Below are 18,518 nucleotides of genomic sequence, written 5' to 3'. Positions count from 1 at the left end.
CTTATAGCAGAATACAATAGAGGAAATACAATTGATACTTATAGCAGAATACAATAGTGGAAGTACAATTGATACTTAGAGCAGAATACAATAGTGGAAATACAATTGATACTTATAGCAGAATACAATAGTGGAAATATAATTGATACTTATAGCGGAATACAATAGTGGAAATACAATTGATACTTATAGCAGAATACAATAGTGGAAATATAATTGATACTTATAGCAGAATACAATAGTGGAAATACAATTGATACTTATAGCAGAATACAATAGTGGAAATACAATTGATACTTATAGCAGAATACAATACTGGGAATACAATTGATTCTTAGAGAAGGGTACAATAGTGGAAATACAATTGATACTTATAGCAGAATACAATAGTGGAATTACAATTGATTCTTATAGAAGAGTACAATAGTGGAAATACAATTGATACTTATAGAAGAGTATAATAGTGGAAATACAATTGATACTTATAGCAGAATACAATAGTGGAAATACAATTGATTCTTATAGAAGAATACAATAGTGGAAATACAATTGATACTTATAGAAGAGTACAATAGTGGAAATACAATTGATACTTATAGCAGAATACAATAGTGGAAATACAATTGATTCTTATAGAAGAATGCAATAGTGGAAATACAATTGATTCTTATAGAAGAGTACAATAGTGGAAATACAATTGATACTTATAGCAGAATACAATAGTGGAAATACAATTGATTCTTATAGATGAATACAATAGTGGAAATACAATTGATACTTATAGCAGAATACAATAGTGGAAATACAATTGATTCTTATAGAAGAATGCAATAATGCAATAGTGGAAATACAATTGATACTTATAGCAGAATACAATAGTGGAAATACAATTGATACTTATAGCAGAATACAATAGTGGAAATATAATTTATACTTATAGAAGAGTACAATAGTGGAAATACAATTGATACTTATAGCAGAATACAATAGTGGAAATACAATTGATTCTTATAGAAGAATACAATAGTGGAAATACAATTGATACTTATAGCGGAATACAATAGTGGAAATACAATTGATACTTATAGAAGAGTACAATAGTGGAAATACAATTGATACTTATAGCAGAATACAATAGTGGAAATACAATTGATTCTTATAGAAGAATACAATAGTGGAAATACAATTGATACTTATAGAAGAGTACAATAGTGGAAATACAATTGATACTTATAGCAGAATACAATAGTGGAAATACAATTGATTCTTATAGAAGAATGCAATAGTGGAAATACAATTGATTCTTATAGAAGAGTACAATAGTGGAAATACAATTGATACTTATAGCAGAATACAATAGTGGAAATACAATTGATTCTTATAGATGAATACAATAGTGGAAATACAATTGATACTTATAGCAGAATACAATAGTGGAAATACAATTGATTCTTATAGAAGAATGCAATAATGCAATAGTGGAAATACAATTGATACTTATAGCAGAATACAATAGTGGAAATACAATTGATACTTATAGCAGAATACAATAGTGGAAATATAATTTATACTTATAGAAGAGTACAATAGTGGAAATACAATTGATACTTATAGCAGAATACAATAGTGGAAATACAATTGATTCTTATAGAAGAATGCAATAGTGGAAATACAATTGATACTTATAGCGGAACACAATAGTGGAAATACAATTGATTCTTATAGAAGAATGCAATAGTGGAAATACAATTGATACTTATAGAAGAGTACAATAGTGGAAATACAATTGATACTTATAGCAGAATACAATAGTGGAAATACAATTGATTCTTATAGAAGAATACAATAGTGGAAATACAATTGATACTTATAGAAGAGTACAATAGTGGAAATACAATTGATACTTATAGCAGAATACATTAGTGGAAATACAATTGATACTTAGAGCAGAATACAATAGTGGAAATACAATTGATACTTATAGCAGAATACAATAGTGGAAATATAATTGATACTTATAGCAGAATACAATAGTGGAAAAACAATTGATACTTATAGCAGAATACAATAGTGGAAATACAATTGAAACTTATAGCAGAATACAATAGTGGAAATATAATTGATACTTATAGCAGAATACAATAGTGAAAATACAATTGATACTTATAGCAGAATACAATAGTGGAAATACAATTGATTCTTATAGAAGAATGCAATAATGCAATAGTGGAAATACAATTGATACTTATAGAAGAGTACAATAGTGGAAATACAATTGATACTTATAGCAGAATACAATAGTTGAAATACAATCGATTCTTCTAGAAGAATACAATAGTGGAAATACAATTGATACTTATAGCAGATTACAATTGTGGAAATACAATTGATTCTTATAGAAGAGTACAATAGTGGAAATACAATTGATACTTATAGCAGAATACAATAGTGGAAATACAATTGATTCTTATAGAAGAATACAATAGTGGAAATACAATTGATACTTATAGAAGAGTACAATAGTGGAAATACAATTGATACTTATAGCAGAATACAATAGTGGAAATACAATTGATTCTTATAGAAGAATACAATAGTGGAAATACAATTGATACTTATAGAAGAGTACAATAGTGGAAATACAATTGATACTTATAGCAGAATACATTAGTGGAAATACAATTAATACTTAGAGCAGAATACAATAGTGGAAATACTATTGATACTTATAGCAGAATACAATAGTGGAAATATAATTGATACTTATAGCAGAATACAATAGTGGAAATACAATTGATACTTATAGCAGAATACAATAGTGGAAATACAATTGATACTTATAGCAGAATACAATAGTGGAAATATAATTGATACTTATAGCAGAATACAATAGTGAAAATATAATTGATACTTATAGCAGAATACAATAGTGGAAATACAATTGATACTTATAGCAGAATACAATAGTGGAAATACAATTGATACTTATATCAGAATACAATAGTGGAAATACAATTGATTCTTATAGAAGAATGCAATAATGCAATAGTGGAAATACAATTGATACTTATAGCAGAATACAATAGTGGAAATACAATTGATTCTTATAGAAGAATGCAATAGTGGAAATACAATTGACACAATAGTGGGAATACAATTGATACTTATAGAAGAGTACAATAGTGGGAATACAATTGATACTTAGAGCAGAATACAATAGTGGAAATACAATTGATACTTATAGCAGAATACAATAGTGGAAATACAATTGATTCTTATAGAAGAATGCAATAGTGGAAATACAATTGATTCTTATAGAAGAATGCAATAGTGGAAATACAATTGATACTTATAGCAGAATACAATAGTGGAAATACAATTGATTCTTATAGAAGAATGCAATAGTGGAAATACAATTGACACAATAGTGGGAATACAATTGATACTTATAGAAGAGTACAATAGTGGAAATACAATTGATACTTATAGAAGAATACAATAGTGGAAATACAATTGATACAATAGTGGGAATACAACTGATACGTATAGAAGAGTACAATAGTGGAAATACAATTGATACTTATAGCAGAATACAATAGAAAAATACAATTGATACAATAGTGGGAATACAATTGATACTTATAGAAGAATACAATAGTGGAAATACAATTGATACTTATAGAAGAATACAATAGAGGAAATACAATTGATACTTATGGCAGAATACAATAGAGGAAATACAATTGATACTTATAGAAGAATACAATAGTGAAAATACAATTGATACTTATAGCAGAATACAATAGTGGAAATACAATTGATACTTATAGCAGAATACAATAGTGGAAATACAATTGATACTTATAGCAGAATACAATAGAGGAAATTCAATTGATACTTATAGAAGAATACAATAGTGGAAATATAATTGATACTTATAGAAGAGTACAATAGTGGAAATACAATTGATACTTATAGTAGAATACATTAGTGGAAATACAATTGATACTTAGAGCAGAATACAATAGTGGAAATACAATTGATACTTATAGCAGAATACAATAGTGGAAATATAATTGATACTTATAGCAGAATACAATAGTGGAAATACAATTGATACTTATAGCAGAATACAATAGTGGAAATACAATTGATACTTATAGCAGAATACAATAGAGGAAATACAATTGATACTTATAGAAGAATACAATAATGGGCACACAATTGATACTTATAGAAGAATACAATAGTGGAAATACAATTGATACTTATAGAAGAATACAATAGAGGAAATACAATTGATTCTTATGGCAGAATACAATAGAGGAAACACAATTGATACTTATAGAAGAATACAATAGTGGGAACACAATTGATACTTATAGAAGAATACAATAGTGAAAATACAATTGATACTTATAGCAGAATACAATAGAGGAAATACAATTGATACTTATAGCAGAATACAATAGTGGAAATACAATTGATTCTTATAGAAGAATGCAATAGTGGAAATACAATTGATTCTTATAGAAGAATGCAATAGTGGAAATACAATTGATACTTATAGCAGAATACAATAGTGGAAATACAATTGATTCTTATAGAAGAATGCAATAGTGGAAATACAATTGACACAATAGTGGGAATACAATTGATACTTATAGAAGAGTACAATAGTGGAAATACAATTGATACTTATAGAAGAATACAATAGTGGAAATACAATTGATACAATAGTGGGAATACAACTGATACGTATAGAAGAGTACAATAGTGGAAATACAATTGATACTTATAGCAGAATACAATAGAAAAATACAATTGATACAATAGTGGGAATACAATTGATACTTATAGAAGAATACAATAGTGGAAATACAATTGATACTTATAGAAGAATACAATAGAGGAAATACAATTGATACTTATGGCAGAATACAATAGAGGAAATACAATTGATACTTATAGAAGAATACAATAGTGAAAATACAATTGATACTTATAGCAGAATACAATAGTGGAAATACAATTGATACTTATAGCAGAATACAATAGTGGAAATACAATTGATACTTATAGCAGAATACAATAGAGGAAATTCAATTGATACTTATAGAAGAATACAATAGTGGAAATATAATTGATACTTATAGAAGAATACAATAGTGAAAAAATAATTGATACTTATAGCAGAATACAATAGTGGAAATACAATTGATACTTATAGCAGAATACAATAGAGGAAATACAATTGATACTTATAGAAGAATACAATAATGGGCACACAATTGATACTTATAGAAGAATACAATAGTGGAAATACAATTGATACTTATAGAAGAATACAATAGTGGAAATACAATTGATACTTATAGCAGAATACAATAGAGGAAATACAATTGATACTTATAGAAGAATACAATAGTGGAAATACAATTGATACTTATAGCAGAATACAATAGAGGAAATTCAATTGATACTTATAGAAGAATACAATAGTGGAAATATAATTGATACTTATAGAAGAATACAATAGTGAAAAAATAATTGATACTTATAGCAGAATACAATAGTGGAAATACAATTGATACTTATAGCAGAATACAATAGAGGAAATACAATTGATACTTATAGAAGAATACAATAATGGGCACACAATTGATACTTATAGAAGAATACAATAGTGGAAATACAATTGATACTTATAGAAGAATACAATAGAGGAAATACAATTGATTCATATGGCAGAATACAATAGAGGAAACACAATTGATACTTATAGAAGAATACAATAGTGGGAACACAATTGATACTTATAGAAGAATACAATAGTGAAAATACAATTGATACTTATAGCAGAATACAATAGAGGAAATACAATTGATACTTATAGCAGAATAAAATAGTGGGAACACAATTGATATTGTAACTCAAATCTATACAAACAAATTGTTACATGGACCTATTGGCCTTAAAATGTAAGCATGTCTTGCTGTTCACAGGAGGATAAATTGTCTGCCTTGTTTAAAGGTATTGGTTTTGGTGTTGGTTGCACATTCAGGTTGCATTGAATTTAGTACCTGTACTTTGTCTCGCCCTGATGCAGATAATAAATAAATAAATAAATAAATAAATAAATAAATAAATAAATAAATAAATAAATAAATAAATAAATAAATAAATAAATAAATAAATAAATAAATAAATAAATAAATATGTAGTTTATTAGTTATGTAACTTTTCTATTTTATAAACCAACTTTACAACATTGTTGGTAATGCAGTCGGTAAAACATTAAATAATATAAATCGTAAATATGTAAGGATTTATCTAATAATAAATACTTCAAATTTGTTTGCATACTGAGTCTCAGATTGTATCACGTCTCGAGGTCATGAATCTAATCCGCTCTATTTTGAATGCAACTTATTGCAAGGTATGGCATGCTCAAACTACTAACCATGCTTTGGATTTGTGAGTGAAATGTTAGCGAATATCATTTGATTCGAAATGACGGGCTGATAATTTAGAGCGAGTAGTATAGTGTGTTCTCCGTACGATACAACGATTGAATTTAATTGTCTATGTCAGTATGTGTTTCCGGCGCAATATTTCTTAATTTATTGTTCTGGCAATGTACGTTAATTACCATTGCGGGCATTTGTCGGTCACTACTTTTACGGCGTAAGTGTTGAGATGGTCAGTTTTTTGCGACAGTCAAAGGGATGTGGTCATGTATTTATGGTATGGTGTTTACATGTTGGAATAATATAACAGCTCTAAACAGTTTTTTGTGTTATTAGTATTCGTCGGTAGTATTATATTATGGATAAAATATATTACTGTACGATGATAACATTATTATAACTAAGAAGCATTAACTATTCGTCAATATTCCAATAAATAGTCATGTTTCCAAATGTTAGACATATAATGATACCTAAGATTCAATGAATTAATGACATCCATTAGGTTTCTGCCGTGTGCCATCCGCAAATAACTCCTACACGTTTCATTCCGTTTTTCTGGAACTTCCAAATTTTGATTGAATCTGTCTAAGTTTGCTAATTACTAATTTGAATATAATACATCTTGTGTTAAATTGCATCTTTGTATTTTTTTCTAAAGCATGATAGAAATATCGATTCGAATTAAATTGTTAATTCGCCATTGCTGCTTGCAGCTATATTGATTTCATTTGGAATTAACTAATAAAGAATCCTGTTTTGTGGTTCAGCAAACCCGAAAAGATGAATACGCAATGTGTGAAGCTTGTAGTCTATGGTATCTATGACTACATAGAAGGGGTATTACTGATTCCAATGCTTCAATTTTGAATATTGGGGACTACTTGTTTAGTAGCCATAGCTGATGTAAAGATTGTATAGTAATATTAAATAAAACGCCAGGTAAGAAAAAATATTGTCAAGTGTTAGCCATACTCTCGGCAACATATTATTGAATATACTGTGGGGAATAGATTACGTACATTCAGGAGTGCTTGAAGACAGAATATAACTACAGTCAAAATGTCATAATGACAGATTACACGTGGAAAAGGAGCCTCGAATCTCAGAAACTAGCACTTTATATAGGTGTTTTGCGTAAGTGATATAAAACATGTAGGCGTCAAATACAAATGTGTAAATTGCGCTGGAGATAAATAATACAATAACGATAATATTAGTAATTAATAGTAATATTAAACGAATACAAATATCCGACCGATACTTTTAACTTGTGATCGCAATGCAATGCGATTCTAAACCCAAATCACTGACATGCTTTGACTGAGTATATTCAAATTTTATATATTTTTTATACATCATGCTATAGATATAAAGATGTATTGGTTTGACGTTCTGGTTCATTTCTGGCGGTCATTTTGTTTTAATGAATGCGGTTCTATCGCCATATCTCTGACATACTTTGACTGATTATGTTCAATGAGTGTGTACAAAGATGAAATTCATTATACATCATGACTTAGATATACTTAGATGTATTTGTTTGACGATCCGATTCAATATGGCCGAATGGTGGCCATTTTGTTTTAATTAATGCTGTTTCAGAGCAATATCTCTCAATATCGACACGTACTCGTTTGAAGATCAGATACAAGATATCAATCATATTCAAAAATCATCATAATCAAGCATTAGCCTCTGGATCCATACTTCTGACATGTTTATGTTCCAACTATATTACTATAAACAAAACAATATATCTTAAATTTGATAATTAACGATGAGTGTATCATATATGGCTTATTATATATGCATATACGTGTCTATGTATACTTAGTATTAAACAATCCGCCATCAATGTTGTCACGTGAACAACCCGCCAATAATGCTGTCACGTGAACAACCCGCCATTAATGTTGTCACGTGAACAACCCGCCATCAATGTTGTCTCGGCAAATCGCGCCATCAATGTTCAGTGAATGTTGTCACGGCAAATCGCGCCATCAATGTTCAGTGAATGTTGTCACGGCAAATCGCGCCATCAATGTTCAGTGAATGTTGTCACGGCAAATCGCGAGGTATAGTGCTGATAAGTGAGCGGCATTTGTACTCTAGTTGGCAAAATACTTTGGTACTTTGGCTTGAGTAGGAACTTCGTAAAGTACTAAGGGCCACCCATTTGGCAAACGTCACGAGAAACATTACGTATACTATGCTATGTATCAGTCATATACAGAATAAAATACTACAATTACCACTTCCGTTATTCTTGACCTCATTTGTTACAGTTTGTTAGGTGGGTCAACAATTTCGATACAGACAATATCTAGTGGAGGTGAATCAGTTTCATTTCGGGAGTCTCATAATCTGTGATGATGTTTATTATAATTATTTTACAAAACTAGACAAACCACTCTTTTTAATTTTTAAAAATTATGTGTAGTTATCTGATAGTTTTTATTTATAAAATGTCGTCTATGGAGAGTGTAATTGTACACCTTCATTGCCAACTACTTCGTTGTCAAACAAATTGTATTTTCTCTCCTCACGAGGTACATTTTCGCTTTTTAACTTTATCATTTTTCGAGTGTTTATTTATTCTCTTGTGTCACCATGTCAGTGTGTAGCTGTCTGTAAAATGGGGCCGTACAATTCCACCCACTACGAAGCGTCTTGTGTAATAATGCAACTATGCAATGAATCAAGAGTAAAACAAGGCGTAGCAGTATATGAATGTAACCTGAGCCGATAGAATTACCAATAGATAACCCAAAGAGGCCATACTGTGTACACATTCTGGTCCTCTTCACACGTCACACTTTCGCTTACTACACATCACACTGTAAGTCATCGAGATTCATCAATTTTGCACTGCTGATTCAAAGTATATTTATTCAATATGGTAAGTTAATTATTAATTAATATCTGGATTTGTTGACGACTATCACATAGTCATCTTCTAGCAGACTTTGAAGAATGTATCATCTGCTCTGTACGAGTCGCATACATAGAGGACTAAAACGGGGTCATACAGACATGCACGGTTATACATGCGATACAACACGGTGCAACCAACTGTTATTTATGAGTGCGATGTGCAGGAATTCACTAGTGTTTTAAAATAACGATGTCACTGTATATCCCATGGTATTCAAATCTCCGTACGTAATTAGATATCGTCGAGGAGGTCGTTGGTGGCGTAAGATCTCATGCTGACAATTAGATTTCTCGATTAGCATAGACCAAAGTGTTAACGTGTTGTTGTTATCTCTTTCTAATGTCTTTGATTTCTCGATTAAACAGACTTCAAAGTTGAATATATTTGTTGAAAGTAATTGAAAAGCTCAGGTGTTTGCACTTTACTCATATGTACTCAGTTTTCAACGCAAAGTATACACCAAGTTTGTTATATTCTCATTTTCAGCAACCATATTTGTTCATGTAACGTTTTATATCAATGACTGAATGGTACGGTGGCCCACAAGTGTCACATTAATTTCAATGTCCAACAACACAAATTTAATTTTCACAACACAACTTTAATTTTCACAACACAAATTTAATTTCTCACAACACAACTTTAATTTCTCAAAACACAACTTTAATTTACACCACACAATTTTATTTTCTCGCAACACAATTTTAATTTCTCGCAACACAACTTTAATTTTTCACAACACAACTTCAATTTTTGACAACACACTTTTAAATTTTCACAACAAAACTGTAAGTCTTGACAACATAGTTTTAAATGTTTACAACACAACTTTAATTTACACCACACAATTTTAACTTCTCGCAACACACTTTTAAATTTTCACAACACAACTTTAATTTCCACAACACAACTGTAATTCTTTACAACACAATTTTATTTTACCACCAAGAAATGATTAATTTGTTTTGACATATCCTTAATGTCTCATATTACATCTTTAGTTTATCAAAACCAAACGTTTATTTAACACAACGCACTTTTATATTTCACAACAAAAGTTTGGTTTCTCGCAACACAACTTAAATTTCCCACAACAAAACTTTCTTTTACCACAACGGAAGTTGGCAAGGTATCCCAGAATTCCTCGTGCGAATCTGTCGCCATGTTGCTTGTCGGCTGCTAGTAATGTCTGTCTTTATAAGGGTTTTGGATCGCGAAAATGGTGAAGCTGTGGAACTCCCTGTAGAACGTAATGGAACTCTGCTACTCAGTACATTACAGGCACAGTTTCCAGGTGCAGCTGGTTTACGTTATAGGCCTAGATCGTCGTCGAACCAAAACCGGGGATGTTTCCGTGGGATTAGATTGGATGGCGGAGTTCTGTTTCCGCCAGTAAACGGTTGGGACGATACAAACCCACTACTCGTAGTGTACAGTGACAACAAATACAAGGGTACGTGTCTATTTTAATGTTGTTGGTAATTGTGTCTATGTTTAATCTAGCCCTGCGTACAGTGCTGTGTGTACGGGGACGCGTTCGGTTGATAGATGTCCCCACCACAGCCCTCCATAGACAAAGTCCGGGACTTTGAAAAATATAATTTTTTTAATGAAATAACATGCCCAGGTACCAAAAATGATGATCGATCACCAGATATATCCAGAACTCCCAGTTCGGAGTCCAATTGTGGATGAAATCGGCTACTTTGCCCTAAAAACAAACACATTCTCTTGCGTGAATGAAATTAAAAATGGCGGCGCTTGGTGGATAATTTCTCCGGTACCTACGCGTTTACATTTTGTCCGTCTTTACTAGTCGCTTTTTAAAGACATTTCAGTTTCAGATAACTTTGTTAATGGTTGTTACGGATAACTATCGTCATTTCAACCGATTTCGGCTGGGAAACTACTTATTTTTAACTTTCGCACCAATTACGGTGCGCTCCCGGACTTTGTCTATGGAGGTACGCAGGGCTGTGGTGGGGTCATCTATCAACCGAACGCGTCCCCGTACAAACAGCACTGTACGCAGGGCTATGTTTAATCAACATATCAGTCGATTATATACGAGTGTGTGTGGCTCGTACATGAAGAGGTTCACTCACAAATTTAAATGCGTAATGCTTTTCTCATCTGGTGTAAGTTGTGTCTGGGAGCGACTGTGTCATATTTGCCCTGCCCTACACAGTAAACGTGAACAAACGTTCAGATGCTAGTGTGATATATGTTATTTATACATTTTACCCGTAACGATAAGTTTTCTGTGTTAGAGTTTTATTTATGATTTTTTGAAAGTGCAGCTCAGCAGTTTCCCTCATAAATTGTTGTGGATCACATTCCTCTTGGTTGCCTCTTGGACTTTTGTTTACTTGACAATACCCCCCCCCCCCCACATAAAAAGTGAAAAGACAACGTCCAAATATAAATAAAGGCATACGAATCAGTTGCCAGTCGTACAAACGAGCTACGGACACGTAGCTAGTCCATTGGTTGCTTCTCTTCCCTTGAAAATGTTGCAGTGGGTATATGTGTTATAGTGATATGTCGTCTGTCCTTTCACCTTTAGATTTAGTGTGGATGTATTTTAGATTTTATCTAAAGCATATTTTTCAGATTAATTTCAGATCAAAGTACCAACTTCAGAAATATCTCTTTGAAATACAAATCTTATTTAAAATTCGGTGTTCTGTGTTCGGTGTGACTGGATTTGAATAGCTTTGTCAGCTGTTAAATTTCTAAATTTTTAATCATGTCCAATAAATCAAGCTGGTGTTTGCAAGATTATTGCCGATACAGGGATTGCATGGCATTCTCATTGATTGGGCATATCTGGTTTATTTGAAAATTTGTGTTTCCAGTATTGTATGTTCCAACAGTGTATCCCACTATGTAGCTTGTAAATATTGTCACCACTATTTTGCCAACTATGGGACAATATGTATCCTATTTTTAGCATAATACTTGATTAAAACTGGCCATGGTTAAAACATAACAGTAACAGTACATTTATGTCAGGCCATTTCAGTGTTTTTCCTTGGGGAAAAAATGTTTAACCCAACTGGTCATTGAACCACCTTTTCCAATCATATTAAATAGAACATAATTTATGATTAATTGAGCCATCAATGAATTTTTGTGAAGGAAAGTGAGTGCTCTCATATTTGTATACATTGTATTGAAAGTGTTATTTACATAGTAACTGTTTTAGCAGTAAGTCACAAGTAAATAATTAATTAAATTAATTAATTTGTCTACTGGAATGTGATGAATGGGATGAACTTTTTTAGGTCCCATGTACTCAGCACAAACTGGAAGTTGTGTCTGTCTGTCTGTCTGTCTGTCTGTCTGTCTGTCTGTCTGTCTGTCTGTCTGTCTGTCTGTCTGTCTGTCTGTCTGTCTGTCTGTCTGTCTGTCTGTCTGTCTGTCTGTCTGTCTGTCTGTCTGTCTGTCTGTCTGTCTGTCTGTCTGTCTGTCTGTCTGTATGCCTATCTACTGTATGTCTGTCTCTGTTTATATGTGTATATTTCTGTGTATATGTCTATCTAGGAATGTGTTGGTCTATCTGGGAATATTGTACAGTAACACTGAAAATATACTTATTATACTACAGTACACATACTACAGTATAGTATGTTCAGTAAAACACAGAAAAATATGTTGCATATGAAACTGAATCATGGCAAATAATAGTGTGCAAATTCTTTTACAGTTTCAGGTGACCAAACACAAGAAAAGTCGCTCTTGGCAAAAGTCCAGTCATTTGAAACGTTCAAACGAGAGAAAACATCAACTGCTTTCCGGAAAATATCATCCAAAAGCAAGAAGAAGAAATATGATGATGAAAAAGAACAAGTCAGTATTAATGTTGGTATCATGTATTTTGATCAGAAAAAGTGTGAGCTGAGACCAAAGTGGGGAAAACGGTTACCACTGAAGATAGAGAGTAATGCATCTTATCATTCAGTTCTGGAACATGGGCTGAATAAATGGAAAGCCTTCAGAAAAAGTGACATACAGGAAGATGGTGTGTATTTACTATTATTAGAAGATGGGTCACAGGCTACCTTCATACCAAGTCATGAAGGGAAGGAATTCTTTACTGATTGTCGTTATAGGGAGGAGCTTGGGAAGAGTTATCAGAGAATTTGCTTGTATCTTTGCACAGAAGAAGATTACAATGTTTCCGTGGGATTGTGTGATATTGCTGAGAAAAATAGTGAAAGTGAATCAGAAGACCAACAGATGCCACAAGTGGTTGAAACTACAAACATTATTAAGAGTGGTATGAAAAACGGAAGGCCACACTTTATTAGAACTGAAGAAGAAACCAGTTGCCATACACTTGAGTCTGAAAATATTCCTAAACCAACAACGTCAGAAAGTGAAAGGGGTATCAAGTCATTATGTGTGGAATATGCGAATGCAAATGATCCTAGGCCCTCTGGCACCAGTGCTGAACAGAATGCTGATGGTGTATATGCTGCCTTATTCGATGATCAAATTGCTTGTTGCTTATCTGATACTGAAGAAGATTTCCCACGGTCTCCAAAATTGGTTGAAGACATACCCCTTGAAGATATATTGAGTAATTTAGCCGAGCAAATCAAACATGATGCAATATCCAAGTTTAACATTTCCAGAAACCAGCTCTTTGAATGTGTTAAAAGAGGTCTTAAGCGGAAATCGTTCAATCCACTCAACAAAATTTCTGTAAAATTCACAGATGATGAAGGTTGTTCTGAAGGTGCCGTTGATGAAGGTGGGCCAGTGTGAGAAATGTTGACTTTAGCAATAGATCATATCATTGGTTCTCATCTGGTTGATGGTGATACAAATGCCAGGTTTCTTTCCTGTATCAGCAATGCTGTGGATGAAAATGAATACTATTTTTCTGGTCAACTTGTTGCATTGTCCATGGTTCACGGGGGTCCATCACCCCACTGTTTTGCAGACCATTTTTATAATGTGCTGGTGTCTGGAACAGAGTCAGTGAGGCCAACTTTAGAGGATCTTCCTGAGAGTTGTTCTGTAAAACAGGATTTGATTAAATTGAAGAGCGTTAAAGTAGAAGAAGCCAATGGTGTTGTTACTGGCAGTCTTGAAAATCTTGTGGAACTTGCTGGTACTTGGAAATACATTCAAAATGAGGATGACAAAGCGAAAATGATTCAAGACACTATTAAATGGTTTCTTTATGGAAGAACCAAAACAGCTCTAGATCAATTCAAGACTGGCCTTGCGACACTAGGTGTTCTATCAGCAATGCAAGATTATCCTTCTGTCTTCAAACCAGCATTCTGTCATAAAGTCAAACCTCTCACAGCTGAGATGTTCACAGAGAAGGTTACAGTTACAAGAAGTGAAAAAGGCTCGAATGCATACAACCTAGAAAGTAAAGTATTGGCCCATTGGGCAGATCTTTTACAAGATGTGGAAGAAGGTGATTCTCAGTTGACCCTGGCACAGATTCTTACATTGTATGTTCAGCACAGGGTGCAGTGAGTTTGTCTTTGGTGTCCAATTGCAATTGCAGTTTCTCCATGAGAAGGAAGAAGATAACAAGCAGTCATCATTTCCAAAGGCCAATACTTGTGCAGGTATTCTCAGCTTACCTGTAGTTCACCATACATATGCTGAATTCAAACATGCTATGGAGTTTGGTATTGCAAATGCTAAGGGTTTTGGCTATGCATAATATGTTTGAATTACATGATACTTTTATTCATTGTTGGTATTGATATTCAGTATTTACATATAATCTCAAGATATTTTCTATTTGTTTTATGCCAGCAGACACAAGTGATTACCACAGAGTTTGTATCAATCCAAGCTGCAGACGAGGGTTTATGCTACTCCAGCGGTAATCATGAGTGTCTGCTGACATCAAACAAAGAAAAAATATCAAGAGATTATATATTTATTACATGCATTTTCCTACAATCAGAAAAAATGAAACAATTGTTTGTTAAATTGTGATCTATTGCCGAAATAACTTTGGATACAAAGGTATCACTCCAAGACATTTGTATGTGTTCCATTTCATGTGATCGCCCAGTTGAAGTGTGTCATTTCTGCTTGGTCGATAAATTAATATTCCACAAAATAAATGCATTAATACATTTGTTTGTTGATAGTGACAATTAGTGTGTTGCATTTTGTGGTTGTTCGGCAATAGTCAAACCTGGAAGCTAGACAAAACTTTTTAGTGTCACTACCAGTAAAAGACGTTTGACCTCTGATGTGGAACAGGTTGGATAAAAAAAGCTGTATTACCCCTACGTCACAGCTAGGGGATACACACGTTATGCTTGTGATAATGTTGCCTGCATATCCATGAGTATATTAATTCCATGCTAAGTCAGCATTGATGGTCTAAAACTAGGCTCTGCAACAACGATGATATAAGGAAACACTTAAGACACAACAACAACAGTGTTTGCTCAGCTTGCAATGGACTACCATGATGAGTTTTTCTGGATGGAGGATGGCAAACAGGTCAATTGTTAGAACTTTTTAGGTTGCATAAATAGGAACAATAAGCTTGGCTATGCTTAATAGTGAAATTGATCTGAATATGGGCGAGGCACTGTCAAGGCTGTTATTCTATTGTTGATAAGCAATAATTGTACATTTTGCTGTTCTTTTGTTAAAAGATGTTAAAAGTTTGAGTTAAGTATACCTCCTGAATTGTAATTGAACCTTTGTCTTTATCATCAGTGTACCTGAGCATATCCCTAGCTATTGGTCCGCTTGTCTGATTAGAATTTTGTGAAAGACCATGGATGATTTACATAATAATTAATGTCTGCATACTCTTTATGTATGGACTAAAATCAGTTTGCAGTTGTACTGCATCATTGACTAGTGCTTATCTGTCTGAACCTCTATCTCAAAACCTAGTTTTATTGCAATAACTATGTACCTTGTCTTCATAAGTAATACAAAATGCACTTCACAAAATGCAACTTTCAAGCAATCAAATCACGTGGTGATAATGTTTACATATTTCAGCAACACACAGGAGCACATAAAGTGTGTCGTGGTACGACTGTAAGAAGGATATTTGTCATACTATTATCTTTTGTTATGTAATAGTAATTGTGGTTACATCATTTGTAAATTTTGGAACACATGTTTTTCCAGCAATGTCGTAAAGCATGTGTGTCTCGTAAGTCTCATTTGAACAGTCATACATTATGAAAAACGAAGTACAAACGCATATATGATACTTGGGTATTTTTTATTGAGTCAGGTAATATAATCTGTGCAAACAAACGTACTTCAAGATTATTTTCGTTTTTCATACATCACATTCATATACAGTTTATGTGGTATTGTTTAAAATAGTGTTCCACTTGCTTTTGAATGAGAGTGAGATAACATTAAACATATGCATTGCACAAAGTGGCTTAATGTTTAAACCCAGCTCGGCAACTTCTACTTAAATATATAGTTTTAAGCTGAAAATGTGAGATTGTATATTAAAACTCTACATACACGAAGACTAGGTGACGTTACGTAATTGTTAATACAAATTCAGATTACTCAGGAGTGATTGTTCAGTAGAAGTGAGATTTTGTTTCTTAACTTAATTTGTTCACAGAACTGCTATATTCATATGTCACAAGTTGAAGTAGTTAGGAACAAATTCTGAAATAAAGGTTGTACGATTTTAACTTGGTATTGTCTCTTACTAATAGGGCAGTTATTATTCTCAAGTCTGTCAGAACTGGCAATAAAGCTGACAAAGTTACATCGGTGTAAATATCAATTTCAAAACAATATGAATTATATTTGACAATCATAAATATTCGGTATACTGAACAGAATGTATAAACAAATTTTGTATCAGCAACTCGTAATAACGACTTGGAACTTGAAATGAGGACTATTAAACTCGTAACAACGACTATTAAACTCGTAACAACGACTATTAAACTCGTAACAACGACTATTAAACTCGTAACAACGACTATTAAACTCGCAATGACTTTCAAACGACTATTGAGACTCGTTATTACGACTTTAAAACTAGTAATAACGACTTTATTTCGAGTTTGAAAGTCGTTATTACGAGTCACAAATTTGCGAGATTCATAGTCGTTATTATGAGTTTGAAAGTCGTTATTACGAGTTTGAAAGACGTAATAACGAGTTTCATAGTCGTAATAACGAGTTTCACATAAATTTGTATGAATATCCCTAACAAGCCTTTGTAGTATACCTAGGTCGATACTTGCAGTAGCAATACTGCTGAAGCGAATATATTTCTGACCGTGTATGTTTTAAATACGTGACACTACACTTCGTTGTTTGCACTGTGAATTAAATTGTCATACAATTCCAGTGCTCCTTTCCAGTCATTAGGTTTTTCTAGATTACACTCGTTTACCACATACTGGAAATATTCCTGGTATTCATTGCTGTCCTCTACGTCAATTATTTGGGTATTTGCAAATTCAATCTCATTATCAGGAACAGGTAGTAACAAATGTTCTACTCCCAAATGATACTCTGGCAAATAATATAGTGAATCAGGTCGGCCGCACACAGTATCATGCCTGGATCTTCTGATGTAGTGAGTGTTCCAGTGATGTAATACATGATCTAAATCAGTTTGTAACAATCCTGCAAAGCAAAACCACAAACATTCTTTATGCAACGTGCTACTTGTTTCTAAACGTCGCTGGGCCTCCATGTCCTTAAATAAATTGATCCACCACGTAGACCGATTGCGTCTGAGGAATGACCACCACCCCTCAATTCTTTGATTTCGTTGTGATGTGACGTACCTATGTGAATCTATGTCATCACGGAAGAAACAATGAATTGCTGCCATTGTGCCATTTTCGGTGCCAAGATCACTGTCTAGTTGTATGGGACATCCACCAAACTTCTGAACGGCATTCACATAATACCTGGCAATATTGTCTGGGAATTATTGGAACGTGTTACATGCAACCATAGAATCTTTCTACTGAACCCGTCTATGCATCCATGTATAGGGAAACCAAATGGCTTCAATTTATCGTAACCATTGACGTGCCAAGAATAGTTGGGTCCAGGCGAAATGTATACTCTTCTTTTCAGACGGTGTGCTTTTCGCATCT

General features: G+C 32.8%; 2 protein-coding genes across 2 annotated transcripts; both read left to right on the top strand.

Annotated features, from left to right (window-relative positions):
- The first annotated feature begins 10,593 nt into the window (after positions 1-10,593).
- LOC144360317 (uncharacterized) lies at positions 10,594-14,181 on the top strand. Its single transcript, XM_085505356.1, has 2 exons — positions 10,594-10,861; positions 13,124-14,181. Exons 1-2 carry the CDS (start codon positions 10,594-10,596, stop codon positions 14,179-14,181), a joined length of 1,326 nt encoding a protein of 441 aa, XP_085361482.1.
- Positions 14,182-14,184: 3 nt separating this feature from the next.
- On the top strand, positions 14,185-14,910 carry LOC146737177 (G2/M phase-specific E3 ubiquitin-protein ligase-like). The gene has a single exon (XM_085505355.1). It carries the CDS (start codon positions 14,185-14,187, stop codon positions 14,908-14,910), a length of 726 nt encoding a protein of 241 aa, XP_085361481.1.
- Positions 14,911-18,518: the final 3,608 nt, after the last annotated feature.

This window comes from Saccoglossus kowalevskii, chromosome 11, assembly GCF_978046115.1.
Source record: "Saccoglossus kowalevskii chromosome 11, keSacKowa6.1, whole genome shotgun sequence".
NCBI classification, from domain to species: Eukaryota; Metazoa; Hemichordata; class Enteropneusta; family Harrimaniidae; genus Saccoglossus; species Saccoglossus kowalevskii.
Note: the sequence above shows the minus strand (reverse complement) of the source record. Positions and strands in the feature narration are given on the sequence as shown.